The 18,062-nt window shown below is 36.6% G+C and overlaps 2 protein-coding genes across 2 annotated transcripts in view; both read left to right on the plus strand.

Annotated features, from left to right (window-relative positions):
* LOC311305987 (ribonuclease inhibitor-like) overlaps positions 1-13,903 on the plus strand; it is a 73,132-nt gene extending 59,229 nt beyond the window's left edge. The window contains exon 4 of the mRNA XM_084434073.1: positions 11,364-13,903. Within this exon, the coding sequence (XP_084290199.1) occupies positions 11,364-11,493 (130 nt within the window). The 3' untranslated portion in view covers positions 11,494-13,903. The remainder of the gene's footprint in view (positions 1-11,363) is intronic.
* The window catches only part of LOC311305800 (uncharacterized protein), a 1,224,369-nt gene that overhangs the window by 16,541 nt on the left and 1,189,766 nt on the right, over positions 1-18,062 (plus strand). The gene's annotated exons all lie outside the window — the stretch shown is intronic.

Genomic DNA, 18,062 nt, shown 5'->3' on the forward strand with positions numbered 1-18,062 from the left:
CTATATAGTAGGGAAGTATTCGATCGGGCGCAGCTTAAATGTGCATAGGGCGCCCTCAGGCTGCTGGTATGGATTGAAAACACAGTACATCAGAGTATCCAGCGCTCATAATGTTTACATCGACGCATTTGGGTATAAATTCAATAAATATTGTTCCTCTCTATAGAAATCTGATGTAAACCTATGAGAATCTATCAATATTTCTCCAAATCTGCACATTTTTGAGCTAAAGCCCTGAGGGACGTTGTTTTGTCAAGCGCTGTCATGACGACAGCACAGGAGTTTTTCTCTGAATGGGAGCGGCTGACGCTCATAATTCATATTAAAGGTATCGACTCATTTTTTCATTACATAACTCCTGACACAAATTAAGACATAACTGTCACTATAAGTTTCTCAGAATACAATAGTGGTCAAATACTGAAACTTGAGTCTTATATCTTTTTAATGATGTATAGTTTGTCAAGGTAATAACATTAAATCTGATAGTAACTTTGAACTATATAAAAAAAAAAAAACGCTTCAGTGTGCCGGCGCACTGGCAAAGGTTAACAGGTTAATAACACAAAATTAAAAAGGTGATATCAAGCTTTAAATATTTGATTAAGACAGACAGTTTGATCATGGGTCAATAATTATATCAGTTTCTGTAGAGGCAGAACAATGTTTTATTAGGATCAGAACTGTTCGTAACTGCTTTCAATTTAATCTTTGTATTTCACAAATATCTAATTTTGGTGCAACATATACTGTAACTTGTAAAAACCGAATAAGTGCATTTTAAAAGTCTGTGATCAGTATCTGCCTGTAATAAGATCCACTGAAGGTAAGTTGACTGAACGCTAGTGATGGGCGCTTTCGAAACACGCTTCATGAAGCTGTGAAACCTTTACGAATCTTTTGTTTCAGATCAGTGGTTCGGAGTGTGTGTCAAACTGCCCAAGTCACATGATTTCAGTAAACGAGGCTTCGTGACGTCATAACTGTTTCAAAACGTTTGGAAATGTCAATGGTTCACCACTGGGGGGGCGATGATCTCTGTGAACCCATGAATCATGCAGATTCACTGAGATTGAACAAGTGTCTGTGGGTTTTACCTGATCTCTGATCAGTTTTATACATTTGTAGACATTTTAATTAGACATTAGTATAATTAAAAGCAATAATAGTAGTTAATAGTCTTTTATTAGCCTGTTTAGCTGAGCCATCCATAAAATACACCGACACTGCCTCACGGTGCAGCACTAAAGCAGATGAACTACCTTTTACAAAACTTGTTTGATTGTCTTCTAGCAAGTAGACAATGTGTCTGAAAACAACCGACATAAACACATTTGACCCAGTGAGCAAACCAAGGGTGACATTGACATGAAAGAACCTTAAAGATTAAATGAAGTGAATGTGTAAACTAACATAAATAGATCAACGCTTTCAACCTTTGTTTTGTATATTTAAATGAACAATGTGTAGTCTTTCTCCATGTTACCTTTACCTTGATATCCCTGTTTATCTGTCAGCAAAAGTCTGCTGGATGAAGATGAACACGTTAGTTGATCATCATAAATCTGAGTCATTTTCTCTTTCTGTCTTCAGTCTGAGGAACTGCAGTATTACAGAGAAACAGAGTCTCATCCTGACTTCAGCTCTGAACTCAAACCCGTCACACCTGAGAGAGCTGAACCTGAGCGGGAATACACTAGGAGACTCTGGAGTGAAGCACTTCTGTGCCGTACTGAAGGATTCACACTGTAAGCTGGAGAGATTGAGGTCAGTCACATTCACATACAAGAATCAAAATGCTTAAAATCACTTCAACAGTTTAAACTAAAACACTTTAACACTGTATTTGTGCAAACTTAGTATTTTGAGATCTGGTGAAATAAAGATGAAGATCTCTCTTCCTCTCTCTGTTTTATTTGCTTATGAAGATGATGTGACTTTACAGAATAAAGAGTTTTCTTTTTCTTATTTCCTTCTCTCTCTCTGCTAATGTAGTTTAAGCTGCTGTTATATGACAGATGAAGGTTGTTCTGATGTGACTTCAGCTCTGAAATCAAACCCGTCACACCTGAGAGAGCTGAACCTGAGCTGGAATACACTAGGAGACTCTGGAGTGAAAAACCTCAGTGATCTACTGATGAACCCACAATTCAAGCTGGAGAAACTACAGTTAGTATCATTATACTGTACAGCAATTACAGTGTGACTGAAGTTTATTTATTTGAAGACAACAGGGCTTATGTTTCATTGTTTATAGCAGTGCACTTTCTGGGTTTCCCCTATTGCTCACAGGGGGTTAAAGTGGGATGTGAGTGTGCCGTACGGACTCTTATTCTGGCTGTACTGAAGACGAAGCAGTTTGACCAATCAGATTAAAGGGGCGTTTCAGCGCCGCCCACATGTGCAAACGAAATATCAAAGCCATAAACCGATTTGTAAACCACAAACGAAAAATTTGAAATCGAGCCGAAATCCAATTTTCCGTTTATTAAAACTAAACGAAACACCGAATAAACGATCCGTCTTTTCATTTCTCGTTATTCCATTCCAAACAGGAAATGAAATGATCAGATGATACACGGACCGTGTCGTGTGTTCATTCGTTTTTTTATTTAATATTGAAAGTAGAAAAACAAGAAAACACTTCCTTTTTCATTATTTTATTTTTTCAAACAAACTAAAAACAAGTATTCAGCTTGATTTTTCACTTTTCGTTCTCAGGTAGAAACATTTATAAACAGCTTGAATATTTGATTTCTACACGTAGGCGGGAATGAAACGCTCCTTTCCTCTGATTTGTCAGCCGAAGATCAAACTGTCCCGTCATCAGTTCTTCCTCAGCTCCGCTCAGCAGAATAAAAGTCCTCCGCTGCTGCAGTTGTACGGATTCTGAACGCGTTTATTGCAACTACTACATTTCATCTTTTTCTCATCAAACACCCAGACTAATGGCTCGACACGACCCGCACCGGGGAAGAGCCTCGACAGGGCTTTCTTATGAGGCTTTCAGTTCTCAAGTGCCAGGGGGTCCGTGAAATAATTTACTATAACCTACTGTATTTTCCGGACTGTAAACTAAAGTCACGTTTTTATCATGAAACACGTTGTGATTTATTCCAGAGTGACCTAGGCCTTTACAAAGCATTTAACTTAGTTCACATAATCTAAATGTTGACTTTCAAAAGTAGGCGCGCCAAGAAGACTATTCGCTGTATTTTGGTTTATATATATACTGTATATACTTCTTTTTTTTTTCATCAATCTCTTTATTAAATTTTGAACATGAAATAAGAACAAACAAAGTTCCCCTTCACATACAAAGAAAAAAAATACAAAAACATAAACACCAAGAATCAACAAAAATAAATGACAAACAACATAGTAACAATGAAGGAAAAAAACACATTAACTAATAGCTGTGAGTGACGGTCCAAGAACTACTGCCCAGTCATTTGCAGCAAAAAAACGTGGGACACTAAGTTTACTCAGGATTGTCTGGGAAGGTCAACTTCCCAACATATTCAAAAAAAGGGGGTGTGTATATATATTGTGGTGGCCAGAAGGAAACAGTCCATCACAACGCAGCACAGTCACCTGCAGCACCATGGAGAGCACCATCAGAGGGCACAAGGTCTGGGTGAAACAGAGGTGTTCAGGCCCAAGGACAGCTCTAACACAGGTGTGCAGCATTCCCCTCTGACAGGCAGCCTCAGCTGCAGGCTGTTGGGCCCAATTAGTAATCACATAAAAGTGAACAAAGAAGCTACAGTAGGGGGAGAAGCAGGGGAAGAGGAAGAGGACAGACACAGTGTTGGATGCATTCAAGCCCAGCCAGCCCAACTACCCTCTTGAAGATAGAGGCTTAATTGACGGCGTGAGTAAAGTGAATATCCTTAACTAATCCTACACCTCTTCTGCCTCTTTTCCAGAAGTAAATTGATGCAAAAAGGAGCAACCTGAGAAAGAAGTACCTAAGTTAAAGTTTTCTCCCCTTTACCCTTAACCCTGCTTTATGACAAAAAAAGAACTTTAAGTTTTGCTCCAGTGAAGTCCGGCCTGGTGAATGATTTACTTTGAACTCCAGAGCTAACCCTCTCACCCTTGTGTGTGAAGTTTACTATCTATATATATATATATATATATATGAAGAGTTCAGATGCAAAAGCCTCTAAGTGCCATCTAAAATTTTCTTCTAGAATGATAATTTTTATCAAGCTCGTATATTTAAGTTCAGTAATTTCACTTAAATGGCGATGAAAATGACCTATTAATTGTCATTTAAGTGAAATTACAGAACTTAAATATACGAGCTTGATTAAAATGATCATTCTAGAAGAAATTTTCAGATGGCACTTAGAGGCTTTTGCATCTGAACTCTTCATATATATATATATATATATATATATACACTTTTTAACCACAAATGCCCGTCTTGTACCATCTCTGAGATGTGCCACGTATTATATCATCACGTTGGAAAGGTCACGTGTCACGTCATCAAAAAATGTGTTTTGGGGTTTCATGACCCTTTAAAAATGAAATGAAATGAATGTGTAAACAAATACATCAACAATTTCAACCTTTGTTTTGTTACAGTGTTGGTAGTATATTTAAATGAACAATGTGTAGTCTTTCTCCATGTTACCTTTACCTTGATATCCCTGTTTATTTGTCAGCAAAAGTCTGCTGGATGAAGATGAACATGTTAGTTGATCATCATAGATCTGAGTCATTTTCTCTTTCTGTCTTCAGTCTGAATAGATGCAGTATTACAGAGAAACAGAGTCTCATCCTGACTTCAGCTCTGAAATCAAACCCGTCACACCTGAGAGAGCTGAACCTGAGCGAGAATAAACTAGGAGACTCTGGAGTGAAAAACCTCAGTGATCTACTGATGAACCCACAACTCAAGCTGGAGAAACTACAGTTAGTATCATTATACTGTACAGCAATTACAGTGTGACTGAAGTTTATTTATTTGAAGACAGCAGGGCTTATGTTTCATTGTTTATAGCAGTGCACTTTCTGGGTTTCCCCTATTGCTCACAGGGGGTTAAAGTGGGATGTGAGTGTGCCCACTCTTATTCTGGCTGTACTGAAGACGAAGCGGTTTGACCAATCAGATGAAAGGGGCGTTTCAGTGCCGTCCACTTGTGCAAACGAAATATCAAAGCCATAAACCGATTTGTAAACCACAAACGAAAAATTAGAAATCGAGCCGAAATCTCATTTTCCATTTATTAAACTAAACGAAACACCGAAAAAGAAGAAAAAAAAAATACAAAAACATAAACACCAAGAATCAACAAAAATAAACAACAAACAACATAGTAACAATGAAGGAAAAAAACACATTAACTAATAGCTGTGAGTGACGGTCCAAGAACTACTGCCCAGTCATTTGCAGCAAAAAACGTGGGACACTAAGTTTACTCAGGATTGTCTGGGAAGGTCAACTTCCCAACATATTCAAAAAAAGGGGGGATATATATATATATATATATATATATATATATATATATATATATATATATATATATATATATATATATATATTAGGGCTGTCAATCGATTAAAATTTTGAATGCAATCGCATGATTGTTTTTTTTATTTGTTCTAAATATACCTTAAATTAATACTTTTCAAGTTTGTAATACTATAATCAACGTGGGCATGGATAAATATAGATGCTTTATGCAAATGTATGTTTATTATTGAAACCATAGTCAATATAGAGCATGAAGACGAGACATGTTTCAAAGGTCATAGACGTTTTTTCAAAGAACTTGTTCTTGTCTATTAGACACATGTAGAAAGAACAAAGAAATACCATGTTCCCATTACTTCTCTTTCTTTGCACTGAGCAATTTACTAACAAAAAAATGTTTCGATTTTTGCATGACAGGGCAGTCAAATGTACATTTAGCATTTATTATTACATTGTAGTTTGTCTCTCTCTGTGCCCATTTTACTGTTTCTCTTGTCAAACAACGGAATGAATTTGAAATGGTGACTGAAACGCGACCCAATAAACATAACCAGCTCTCCCTTCCAAGACGTTAATCTGCACAAAAATTCTGATAATCGAGCCGTCGTCTGGTGAAATCAAATACACATAAGCTAAAGACAATATCCGTGTATATTTGTAAAATTAGAGAAGTAATATAATATCTGTTTAACTGCTCCTCAGAGAGAGAGAGAGAGAGAGAGAGAGAGAGAGAGAGAGAGAGAGAGAAAAAGAGAGAGAGAGAGAGAAAAATATAAGTATTTGAACACCCTGCTATTTTGCAAGTTCTCCCACTTGGAAATCATGGAGGGGTCTGAAATTGTCATCGTAGGTGCATGTCCACTGTGAGAGACATAATCTAAAAAAAAAAATCCAGAAATCACAATATATGATTTTTTAACTATTTATTTGTATGATACAGCTGCAAATAAGTATTTGAACACCTGTCTATCAGCTAGAATTCTGACCCTCAAAGACCTGTTAGTCTGCCTTTAAAATGTCCACCTCCACTCCATTTATTATCCTAAATTAGATGCACCTGTTTGAGGTCGTTCGCTGCATAAAGACACCTGTCCACCCCATACAATCAGTAAGAATCCAACTACTAACATGGCCAAGACCAAAGAGCTGTCCAAAGACACTAGAGACAAAATTGTACACCTCCACAAGGCTGGAAAGGGCTACGGGGAAATTGCCAAGCAGCTTGGTGAAAAAAGGTTCACTGTTGGAGCAATCATTAGAAAATGGAAGAAGCTAAACATGACTGTCAATCTCCCTCGGACTGGGGCTCCATGCAAGATCTCACCTCGTGGGGTCTCAATGATCCTAAGAAAGGTGAGAAATCAGCCCAGAACTACACGGGAGGAGCTGGTCAATGACCTGAAAAGAGCTGGGACCACTGTTTCCAAGGTTACTGTTGGTAATACACTAAGACGTCATGGTTTGAAATCATGCATGGCACGGAAGGTTCCCCTGCTTAAACCAGCACATGTCAAGGCCTGTCTTAAGTTTGCCAATGACCATTTGGATGATCCAGAGGAGTCATGGGAGAAAGTCATGTGGTCAGATGAGACCAAAATAGAACTTTTTGGTCATAATTCCACTAAACGTGTTTGGAGGAAGAAGAATGATGAGTACCATCCCAAGAACACCATCCCTACTGTGAAGCATGGGGGTGGTAGCATCATGCTTTGGGGGTGTTTTTCTGCACATGGGACAGGGCGACTGCACTGTATTAAGGAGAGGATGACCGGGGCCATGTATTGCGAGATTTTGGGGAACAACCTCCTTCCCTCAGTTAGAGCATTGAAGATGGGTCGAGGCTGGGTCTTCCAACATGAAAATGACCCGAAGCACACAGCCAGGATAACCAAGGAGTGGCTCTGTAAGAAGCATATCAAGGTTCTGGCGTGGCCTAGCCAGTCTCCAGACCTAAACCCAATAGAGAATCTTTGGAGGGAGCTCAAACTCCGTGTTTCTCAGCGACAGCCCAGAAACCTGACTGATCTAGAGAAGATCTGTGTGGAGGAGTGGGCCAAAATCCCTCCTGCAGTGTGTGCAAACCTGGTGAAAAACTACAGGAAACGTTTGACCTCTGTAATTGCAAACAAAGGCTACTGTACCAAATATTAACATTGATTTTCTCAGGTGTTCAAATACTTATTTGCAGCTGTATCATACAAATAAATAGTTAAAAAATCATACATTGTGATTTCTGGATTTTTTTTTTTTAGATTATGTCTCTCACAGTGGACATGCACCTACGATGACAATTTCAGACCCCTCCATGATTTCTAAGTGGGAGAACTTGCAAAATAGCAGGGTGTTCAAATACTTATTTTCCTCACTGTAGATAGATAGATAGATAGATAGATAGATAGATATAGATATTGATACTCAGAAACTAAATAAGGTTTGGGCGCTTTGTTGAAGGGAAAACATCGCTAAAGGGGTCTGCAATGTCGCTAAGTTGCCAACACTGGGTGCTTCTCAATTCTTATTTGTGCATCCTCGTTTCCTCTCCTCGCTTCCTTTCCTCGCGTCTCAGCTCCGCCCCCTGTAGGATGCGAGGGAAGGCTGCAAGGAAAAGACGCGAGGACGGAGGGATCGAATGAAAGCTTTTTTTATACATTGGAATCCTTGATCACTCGAGCGTCACTTCATCGCGTCATCAGCAGCGCTCAGAGGATCTGCCCTCATGTTGTTGAAATTTGTTTATTTAAGAAATTCATAATAAATAATAATAAAGAAAGATACCCTGTTGAAATATGTGAGGTGTGTGGTTTATATAAACTGCAAAAGTAAAGTATAAATCAAAATTATTGTGACCGATGTGAAGGGGGAGGAGAATTTATACGTGCGTCACATTTAGTCGATAAAACTCTTCCGCATAGGATACACCTGTGTATCCTCGCTCATGACTCCTCTGGAAGCCTCCTCACTCCTCGATCCTCGACTCCTCGCGGTGCAATTAGAGAATTGAGATGTCCTTCAAGATGGCTGTGCTCGATCGGTTTCCGGGTCATAGGATGGAGGACGAAGGAGAGAGGAGACGAGAAGGGATATTGAGAAGCACCCAAGCTGTGTATCTCCATTTCTCCAACTAGGGGTTGGGCCATGGGTCAAACAGAAAATATGCGCTGCGTTAATCGCCCGTTAAAAAAATGTGTGCCGTTAATATGATTTTGCGTTAACGCGTTATTAACGCGCTAACTTTGACAGCCCTAATAAATATATATATATATATATATATATATATACTTTTTAACCACAAATGCCCGTCATGTGTTTTGGGGTTTCATGACCCTTTAAAAATGAAATGAATGTGTAAACATAAATACATCAACAATGTATTTTCTGAGTTTAGATCTGAGTCATTTTCGTCTTCAGTCTGAATAGATGCAGTATTACAGAGAAACAGAGTCTCATCCTGACTTCAGCTCTGAAATCAAACCCGTCACACCTGAGAGAGCTGGACCTGAGCGAGAATAAACTAGGAGACTCTGGAGTGAAGCACTTCTATGCCGTACTGAAGGATTCACACTGTAAACTGGAGAGATTGAGGTCAGTCACATTCACATACAAGAAGTTTAAACTAACAGTTTAAACTAAAACACTTTAACACTGTATTTGTGCAAACTTAGTATTTTGTGATCTGGTGAAATAAAGATGAAGATCTCTCTTCCTCTCTCTGTGTTATTTGCTTATGAAGATGATGTGACTTTACAGAATAAAGAGTTTTCTTCTGTCTTATTTTCTTCTCTCTCTGCTAATGTAGTTTAAGCTGCTGTGATATGACAGATGAAGGTTGTTCTGATGTGACTTCAGCTCTGAAATCAAACCCATCACACCTGAGAGAGCTGAACCTGAGCTGGAATAAACTAGGAGACTCTGGAGTGAAAAACCTCAGTGATCTACTGATGAACCCACAACTCAAGCTGGAGAAACTACAGTTAGTATCATTATACTGTACAGCAATTACAGTGTGACTGAAGTTTATTTATTTGAAGACAGCAGGGCTTATGTTTCAGTGTTTATAGCAGTGCACTTTCTGTTTTTTTTTAACTAAAACACTTTATACTCAATATCTCACAGTGAGTCTGAGTTCACATTATATTTGTGTAAAATTCTTCACATTCATGATTTGTTTGTAAGATAATCTCTCTTCCTCTGTTTGTGTCTTTCTAGTCTGATTGACTGTGGCATTACAGATGTTTCTTCTCTAACTCAGTCTTTGACTAACTCAAAAGCACTGCAGTTTCTAAAAGAGCTTGAGCTGAGAGGCAATAAGATAGGAGACTCACAGCAGCGGCTCAGAGACGAGCTACGAGACTCAAACTGTGACCTGAGGTGAGGAAACATCACTGAGATATTAAAGAGATCTTCATTTACCTCTGATATGTGAACAAACCTTTCAAACATTCGTGAAAGGAAATTATCATTAAGCTTTATTGCAACAAAGGGTTTGTGTGAGAACAAAATGTGAAGTTATTGAAATGTTTAACACAAAGGAGGAAAGAGAACAAAAGCTCACTGTCACAGCTTTATACATTGTCGTAGAAATTTTAAACTGTATATTAAACTAACCATGTTTCTAACATCTAACCTTATTTAACATCTAACATCTGAACAGGATGTACTGTACGAAACCAATGGAAAACTTGTGTGTTTGAGTGTGTGCATATGTGTGTAAAAATAACATAGTTTGGGAAATGAAACTAGACAGTCTGTTAGAATCTTGTGATTAACAAATGAAGTCATCATTAAAACAAAGTTTGCTTTACCTAGTAACAGAGGGGTTTGCATATGAAGAACCAATCAAATAATGGGGAAATTATGTAATGCAGCCTGACATTTATGCCATACCTCGATTCTATAAAAACTGTTGTATCTGTGTTTTACTGTGGGATTTCTCAATGGAATTTGTCTGAGATCCTCCGGCCTTGATTCTTCTTGGGAGAGTTTCTCTGAGAACTGTTCGAAGACTCTCCCGGCCGTTATTAAAGCATTTAAAGGACATTTGCTGAAAGTCAGTCTGTTAATTTCTGCTTAAACTGGTCAGTTTAGGGAAGCAAGTTAGTTAGAAACTCGGCCAGTTGTCAATGGAAGACGCAAAGAGCTGGAGTATAAAGGTTATTAAGTGTCGATTGTAGACGCAACAGTTTTATTTATTAAGTGTCGATTTGTAGACGCTAGATAGTCGGGATTTAGGAAAAAATCCACTACAACACCAACACCTGCTTTATTAACAGTAGAAGTGAATCATTTCAGTGTGAAAACAGACTTGGTCAGATTGTAGGAAAACGCTGCACTCCTGCTAAAATCAGTGCAGTTCCAGCTTCAGCTCACAGCGTCCAGCTCACATGAGAAATGTCTCTGTCTCTAGTGTGTTTTTACTGTGACAACTTTACACTTACTTTACTCTCAGTTATTTACTAAGAGCCTACAAACATGTTTAAACTAGAGGACAAACGGCTTTAACTAAAGGTTTGTGTTTGAACTCAAAATAACATTTGTATTTGCTCCCTGTGGTTTATTCCATACACCGTACACTCATTAGTTTCTCCTTTACAGAGACTCAATAGGAGTCGCACCCACACACACACACACACACACACACACACACACACACACACACACACACACACACACACGAACATGATTCATGCTTTACATCTATTATATTTAAAAACACAAATATCTATCCAAGATCATGTAAAGTCAGTAATTAATCTGATTACAGGAATTCAATTTAACTTATTTTTACAACAACAACAAAAAACAGTTATTGAAATATAATAATTTGCACTTTGTTCCACTGAACTCTGATTGTTTTCTCTTCTGTTCCTCTTTACAGAGTAGATGAAGATCAATCACCAAACATCCCTGATAAAGGTCGATCACCAAACATCCCTGATAAAGATCGATCACCAAACATCCCTGATAAAGGTCGATCTCCAAACTCTGATAGATGTGTTATATCGTAGTGTGAAATGATCATGAGAGGAGCAGAAACCATCAGGTGATCCACAGAAGAGTCTCACTACTGTCTATGAGGAGAAATACATGTGTAAATGTGTAAAGGTGGAAGAGACTCAGACTTCACAATTAAATAAAGCAGCGTGTGTGTTAGCATGCGTTTTAGAAACGTGATATTGAATGATCAATGTTGGTTTAGTATGAATAATAATTATTTATAATAATTAATATAATAATTCATTATTATAAATATCTATTTAGTTTTGTGTGAAATCCAAGTTGTGGAATTGGGAATGTATTGTTGATTCTGATTTGTATATTTCATTGATATTTTATGTGAAGTTGTACATGTCTTATATAAAAAAAATATTATTTATAGATTTTTTTTTTTGGTAAAATCTATGTTTTGGAATACATTTGTGACTCTGATCTGTTATATATATATACATATATAATTTTGTTTTTTGTTTATATTGTGTATTTTTTTGGTGAGATATGTCCTCTATATTTATCTAACAATTTCTTCTCTCTTGTGACTATTCTACATTACGTAATCAGGTGATTGTCACATGACTAACTAACTGTTGTGTAAAAGGACTGTGAGTGTGTTTGCTACACCCTGGCTGTGTTAGAAACCGCATATTCACTGAGTAGGCACTTAATTTCAATAAGTACTTGCTTAACGAGCGCTAAAAGAGTAGGTACTATATAGCCTGATCGCGTTACGTTTTTTTTAATTATTTTTTTTTTATTAATGCCATGAACCAGAACAATACAATGAGACATAATTACTGAAAGTAAAACAAATACAAAATAATAAAGTAAAATAAACAGTGCCAGAGGACAAGAATTTTTTTTACACACAACAGAAAAAGGTGCTATTTTAAACAACATTGAAAAAATGTTTCCTTTTCACCTTTACAAAAATTGCAGGAGTAATCAATATCTAATTTAAAACGTTCTAGCACATGTTTTACTGGATATATTCTATGCATTATTTTAAAAGAAACTTCTTTAACTTTGTTATTAATGTAAAATGTATCTACTGTTCGCCAAGCTTTACGCCAATTTACATCTCCAAAAACAGATGACCAGAAAAACTGAGCTGGAGGGTAAACAATATTATTAAGTATATTTCTAATATAGTTATTTGAGATTTCATTTTGTAAAATATTTATATTACCAAGAAATATTTCACCCATGATATCTGTAAAATGTAGATCTTCCTCCTGTGATGCATTCCTAAGAAGGATCAATACTTTCCTAGGAATTGCATCCATTACAACTGCAAAGTCTTTAGGTCTAACTGGTATTTTAAATTTATTCAAAAATTCTTTATATGTTAATAAATTTCCATCATTATTCAAAAGCTGACTAACTAATATAATATTGTTTTCAAACCAGTAATAAGAAAAAAAAAAAGAGATTTCTTTTTGTAAAGGATGTCTTTGTTGTTCCAAATATAATATATCCTAGGTGAAAAGTTATGTCTGTAGGCAAGTGTCCATGTCATGAGAGCTTGTTTATGAAATTTTGCAAGTTTAAATGGTATTTTTTCAATTGAATAATTACACTTCAATAAAAATGAGAGGTCGCCCAATTGTTTAGAGAGTTAGGAAAGGAATTCCAAATACTGTCTTTATTTTTTTAAATACTGAATAAGCCAATTTATTTTAAAAACATTGTTCAAAGCATCATAACTCAAAACCTCTAAACCACCATGATCTTTGGGATTGCATAACATTTCTTTTCTCAAATAATGTGGCTTGTTTTTCCAAATAAAATCAAAAAGCATTTTATCCAATTGTTTGGTAACTTTAGGGGGAATATCCAATGCTAATGACACACAGACTGATCTGGAGATTCCTTCAGCTTTTGACAAAAGTACCCGCCCCTGAATTGACAGATCTCTTTGTAACCACGCATTGAACCTCTTACTAGTTTTGTTAATAATTGGATTGAAGTTTAAATTATTACGCAGATTTTCATCTTTACATATAACAACTCCCAGATATGTTACTTGATTTGCAATTGGAATATTACAGAAATTAGTTAAACTACATTCTTTAAGAGGAAACAGAACAGATTTATTCATATTCATTCCTAGCCCTGATACATCTGAAAATTCTTTTATGCATTTCACTGCTTTAATTATTTCATTCCTATCTTTCAAAAATAAAGCAGTGTCATCTGCAAACTGACACAACTTAAATGTTTTCCCTAATGCTGTAATTCCTTGGAAATGTCCTTTTTTAATGTGAAGGGCCATTATTTGCATTGCTAACAAAAACAAAAATGGGGAGATCGGACACCCTTGTCTGATCCCTTTACCTATCTCAAATCTGCCAGATGTCCCCCTTGATAATTTTACAGAACTGGTGCATCCTCTGTATAGTTGTGTTCTATGGAATCAAATGCCTTGTGAAAATCAATAAATAAAATAAAACTATCATCTAAAACATAATCATTGTAGTCTACCATATCAAGTATCAATCTAATATTATTACTAATGTGTCTTCCTTAAATAAATCCAGTCTGTTCCTCATCTATAATATCTTCTAATCCTTTTTTCAGTCTTTTAGCAAAGATCAAAGCAAATAATTTGGCATCATTATTTAATAGACTAATGGGTCTCCAATTCACTAAACAAAGAATATTTTTATTTGGCTTTGGAATTAATGTAATAACACCTTGTCTTAAAGAGGCAGTTCCCCTTTTTCAATAGATTCTATAAATACAGTCAGCAAAAATGGAGCTAACTTATCTCGAAACACTTTATAAAACTCACTGACAAGTCCATCATTACCTTGGAGAACGATTATCTTTAAGGTTGCCAATACACTCTTAACTTCCTCCAACCTTAAATCACCATCACAAAACAATTTATAATCATCCTCAATAACTTTGGCTTCATTTAAGACATTATCTAGAAAGTCATTCAGATCTGAAGACACAAAATTGGGAGCGTACAGACCTTTGTAAAACTGAGTAACAAACTGTGATATATTTTTTTCATCCTCTGTGACTATTATTAATTAACAATTTGTATATAGAGGTCAATTTACCATTTCTTTATTCCAAATTAAAAAAGTACTTAGTATTTCTTTCCCCCTGTTCCAACCATGTGTGTCTTGATCTGATAAATGCCCCCTCTGCTTTTTCTTTACATATGTTATCCAGTTGTACTTGATAATAATGACAAATCCATTAGTTCCTGAGTGTTCAAATGTTATTTACTTGATAGGCGCATTATTCCTTTGATAACAATGTATTCTTTTTGTCTTTTAGCTGAAGCAATCGATTTCCCCATTGAAATAGCTAGGTTCCTAATTTTGTATTTCATTATTTCCCAGTGTTCTCCATAAACATTTGTTATTTTAGCCTGAGACCAGTGTTTATCAATTAACTTTGATGCCATCAGTTTAAAATTGTGATCGTCTAATAACTTTTTGTTCAATTTCCAATAGCCCCTTTTTAATTTAGATTCATCTGGACCGTGAATATTTATCAGGAGTGAAACACCCTTATGATCAGTTAAGACTGACGGCTCTATAGAAACCACCTGGACACACTGTTCCAGTTAATGTGATATTAGGAAAAAATCAATGCGTGATTGTTTGGAGTAATCTTTGTTGTTCCATGTGTATATTCTTTTGTCTGGATTTTTGAGTCGCCAGATGTCAACTAAACCAACACGGGTACATACATTTCTGATTTCACAACGAGTTTCATCATTTCTTGATGGCCATCGATCTAAATCCCCATCAAATACACTATTGAAATCACCTCCCCATACTATTTTTGCTAAGGGAAATTTAGTTTTGACTTGTTTCAATTTAATTTCTATATTTTTGAAAAATGTTTCATTAAGCTGTCTATTATTGGTGGCATATGAATTCACAATTCACAATGTGTAATGAGTTTGATCAATATTAACATGCAATATTATCATTCTTCCCAAACTATCGATTTCGTGGCTAAGAACCTGACCTCTGAATTTCCCTTTGAGTATAGCGACCCCTGCAGATCTATTGCTGAAATGTGAGAACCATTCAGTTGGAGAACTTCTCCAGAATTTTTCATCCTCCTTACACGCATGCGTTTCTTGCACAAAATAAAAATCGACACCCTTCCCTTTACAATATAAAAATAAGGATTTCCTTTTCAAAAGATCACGTAAACCTCTGGCATTAATCGAAAAAAATGAAATAGACATCAACGTTTACACTTTTTTTGTTTTTTTGAAAAATGAATTATTGAACTAGGGTCTTTTAAACTATTGTTTGTTGTATAAATATCCTCTATATAATGCTCTGCAATATACCTTGAAAAACAAATTTTGTACTTATAGTTGCATATGAACACAAAGATTGTTTAGCAAAAACATTTTTAAATGTAACATTGTATAGGTAGCGTGCCATTCTTATAACATAACTTGTTACCTATACAACAAAGACTCCTACTTACTCAAAAGTAGGAAATTTACTCCAAGTACTCTACACTTCAGTTACTGAAACATTAGGTAACTCGAACCTCTTTCTTCTCTATGTAAGCCTTGTTACCTACAAAATACGCTCTCTTTCCCTCTTTGCGTGCTTTTTCAACAAGAGGCCATAACTTCGCCTGTTGCCTGTTGAATGTTCTGTATACTGTTGTCCTGCCGTCTCCCTGCCGAATGTCCTGCACACTGTCGTCCGCCTGTTGCCTGCTGAATGTTCTGTATACTGTTGTCCTGCCGTCTCCCTGCCGAATGTCCTGCACACTGTCGTCCGCCTGTTGCCTGCTGAATGTCCTGTATACTGTTGTCCTGCCGAATGTCCTGCACACTGTCGTCCGCCTGTTGCCTGCTGAATGTTCTGTATGCTGTTGTCCTGCCGTCTCCCTGCCGAATGTCCTGCACACTGTCGTCCGCCTGTTGCCTGCTGAATGTTCTGTATACTGTTGTCCTGCCGTCTCCCTGCCGAATGTCCTGCACACTGTCGTCCGCCTGCCGCCCTCCTGCTGCCTGCTGAATGTCTTGTGCAATGTCGTCCTCCAGCCATCTATCAACTGCCTGCTGTATGTCCTGCACTCTGCCCTCATCCTGTCGTCTCCCTGCGGCCTGCTCACGGCTTTCATCCTGTGCCTCTCCTGTCTGCTGGGCACCCCTTTCCTTAACACATATTCAGTGTATAAAACCTAACCGCACCTACACTTTTAATGTAATTGTTTGTAGATCTTAGTGCTAATATTTCCTGCTTATTCTTTTAGAACCAAAAAAGTGCCTGATGTCTGTGTGCCCTTTCCTTTTCCTCATAGTGTCTCTGTGAATAAAATCAAATCCTAGTTTCATTAAGATAGTATTAGGGTTCTCAGATGAAACTACATTTATCGAACTAAAAATGAAATAATAGAATGTAAAAACAATACTAACCAATTAAAAACAAATTCAAATACTAGCATGTACTATTTAGCCTAGGCTACTTGGCTCTTTTTATGTTTCCACAGGTTTCACTGCAGTTATGTAGGCTTAGCTACATCAGACCCTCTTGTGCATAATACAAAAACAACACGGATCTGTGCCAAACTAATTTCAAAAGGGCACAATCATTTATTCAAGATAAAATGAGAATGGACACCTAGGCTATGGAGTTCATCTCCTTGGAAATGACAACCGGTTTTACCTCAGCACAATGTAAAGCTTGATTTAAATAGAGAATTATCTTGCTACAGGGATGCAAACACATGTATGGTCAAAAAAGAGAGAGGTTATCGAAGCCCTCGCCCCGCGGCAAATATCCAGATATCCAAATATCCTTACATAATTGTGATGAATCTAATCCTTTGTAAGTTATCATTTTGCAGTGTAAGATTACAGTTAACACCTTTAAACATTACATAAATGTATTATGTATTTTTATTAAACTTAGTGAGTGTATAAATCAGCAGCAAAAACGTAATTCTTGAAAAAATCTGCATAGTAATTTTATAAAATCTAAATGTTAATAAAAACAAATTACTATTAGTACTCTTATAAAATTCAATCAGGCAATCATAAATTTCACAATTTTATATTTATATGTGAATGTCAAGAATTCAGAAGTGTTTATTTATAAAGCATACACTACACTGCACAGAAATAATATACAATTAAATTATGCTTATTTTAAATGTATTGTGCAGGCTAGGTATAAAAAAAATATAGGCTTTTAATAATATTTCAGTGCGCAAAACCATGAAAATACGAAACGCTTCAAAACAGAGCGCACAAAGCGCGTATGCGCATCGCGGGTGCAGAATGATGTGCTCAAAGCAACATGGAGTCTCAGTGTGCAGAGCTGCACATTTAAAAGTTCACGCCACGGCACAAAGCGAAGAAACGTCGAGCGCACAAATCCTAGTGTATATCTGTCTAACAGTTTATTGATAATTTGTTTCTTCACAGTTTTAAATTACAGTTTTTGTGCGTTTGATGCCGATTCATAGTCCTTGTGATGTGCGTGATCTAACAGGCACACGGTAGCGAGTCGTTTAAAAACAGCAACAAACATAAAATACAAATACACAAAATAAAGTCATTTTATGCAAATCCACAGCC

Source organism: Rutilus rutilus, assembly GCF_951802725.1.
Source record: "Rutilus rutilus genome assembly, chromosome: 1".
NCBI lineage: Eukaryota > Metazoa > Chordata > Actinopteri > Cypriniformes > Leuciscidae > Rutilus > Rutilus rutilus.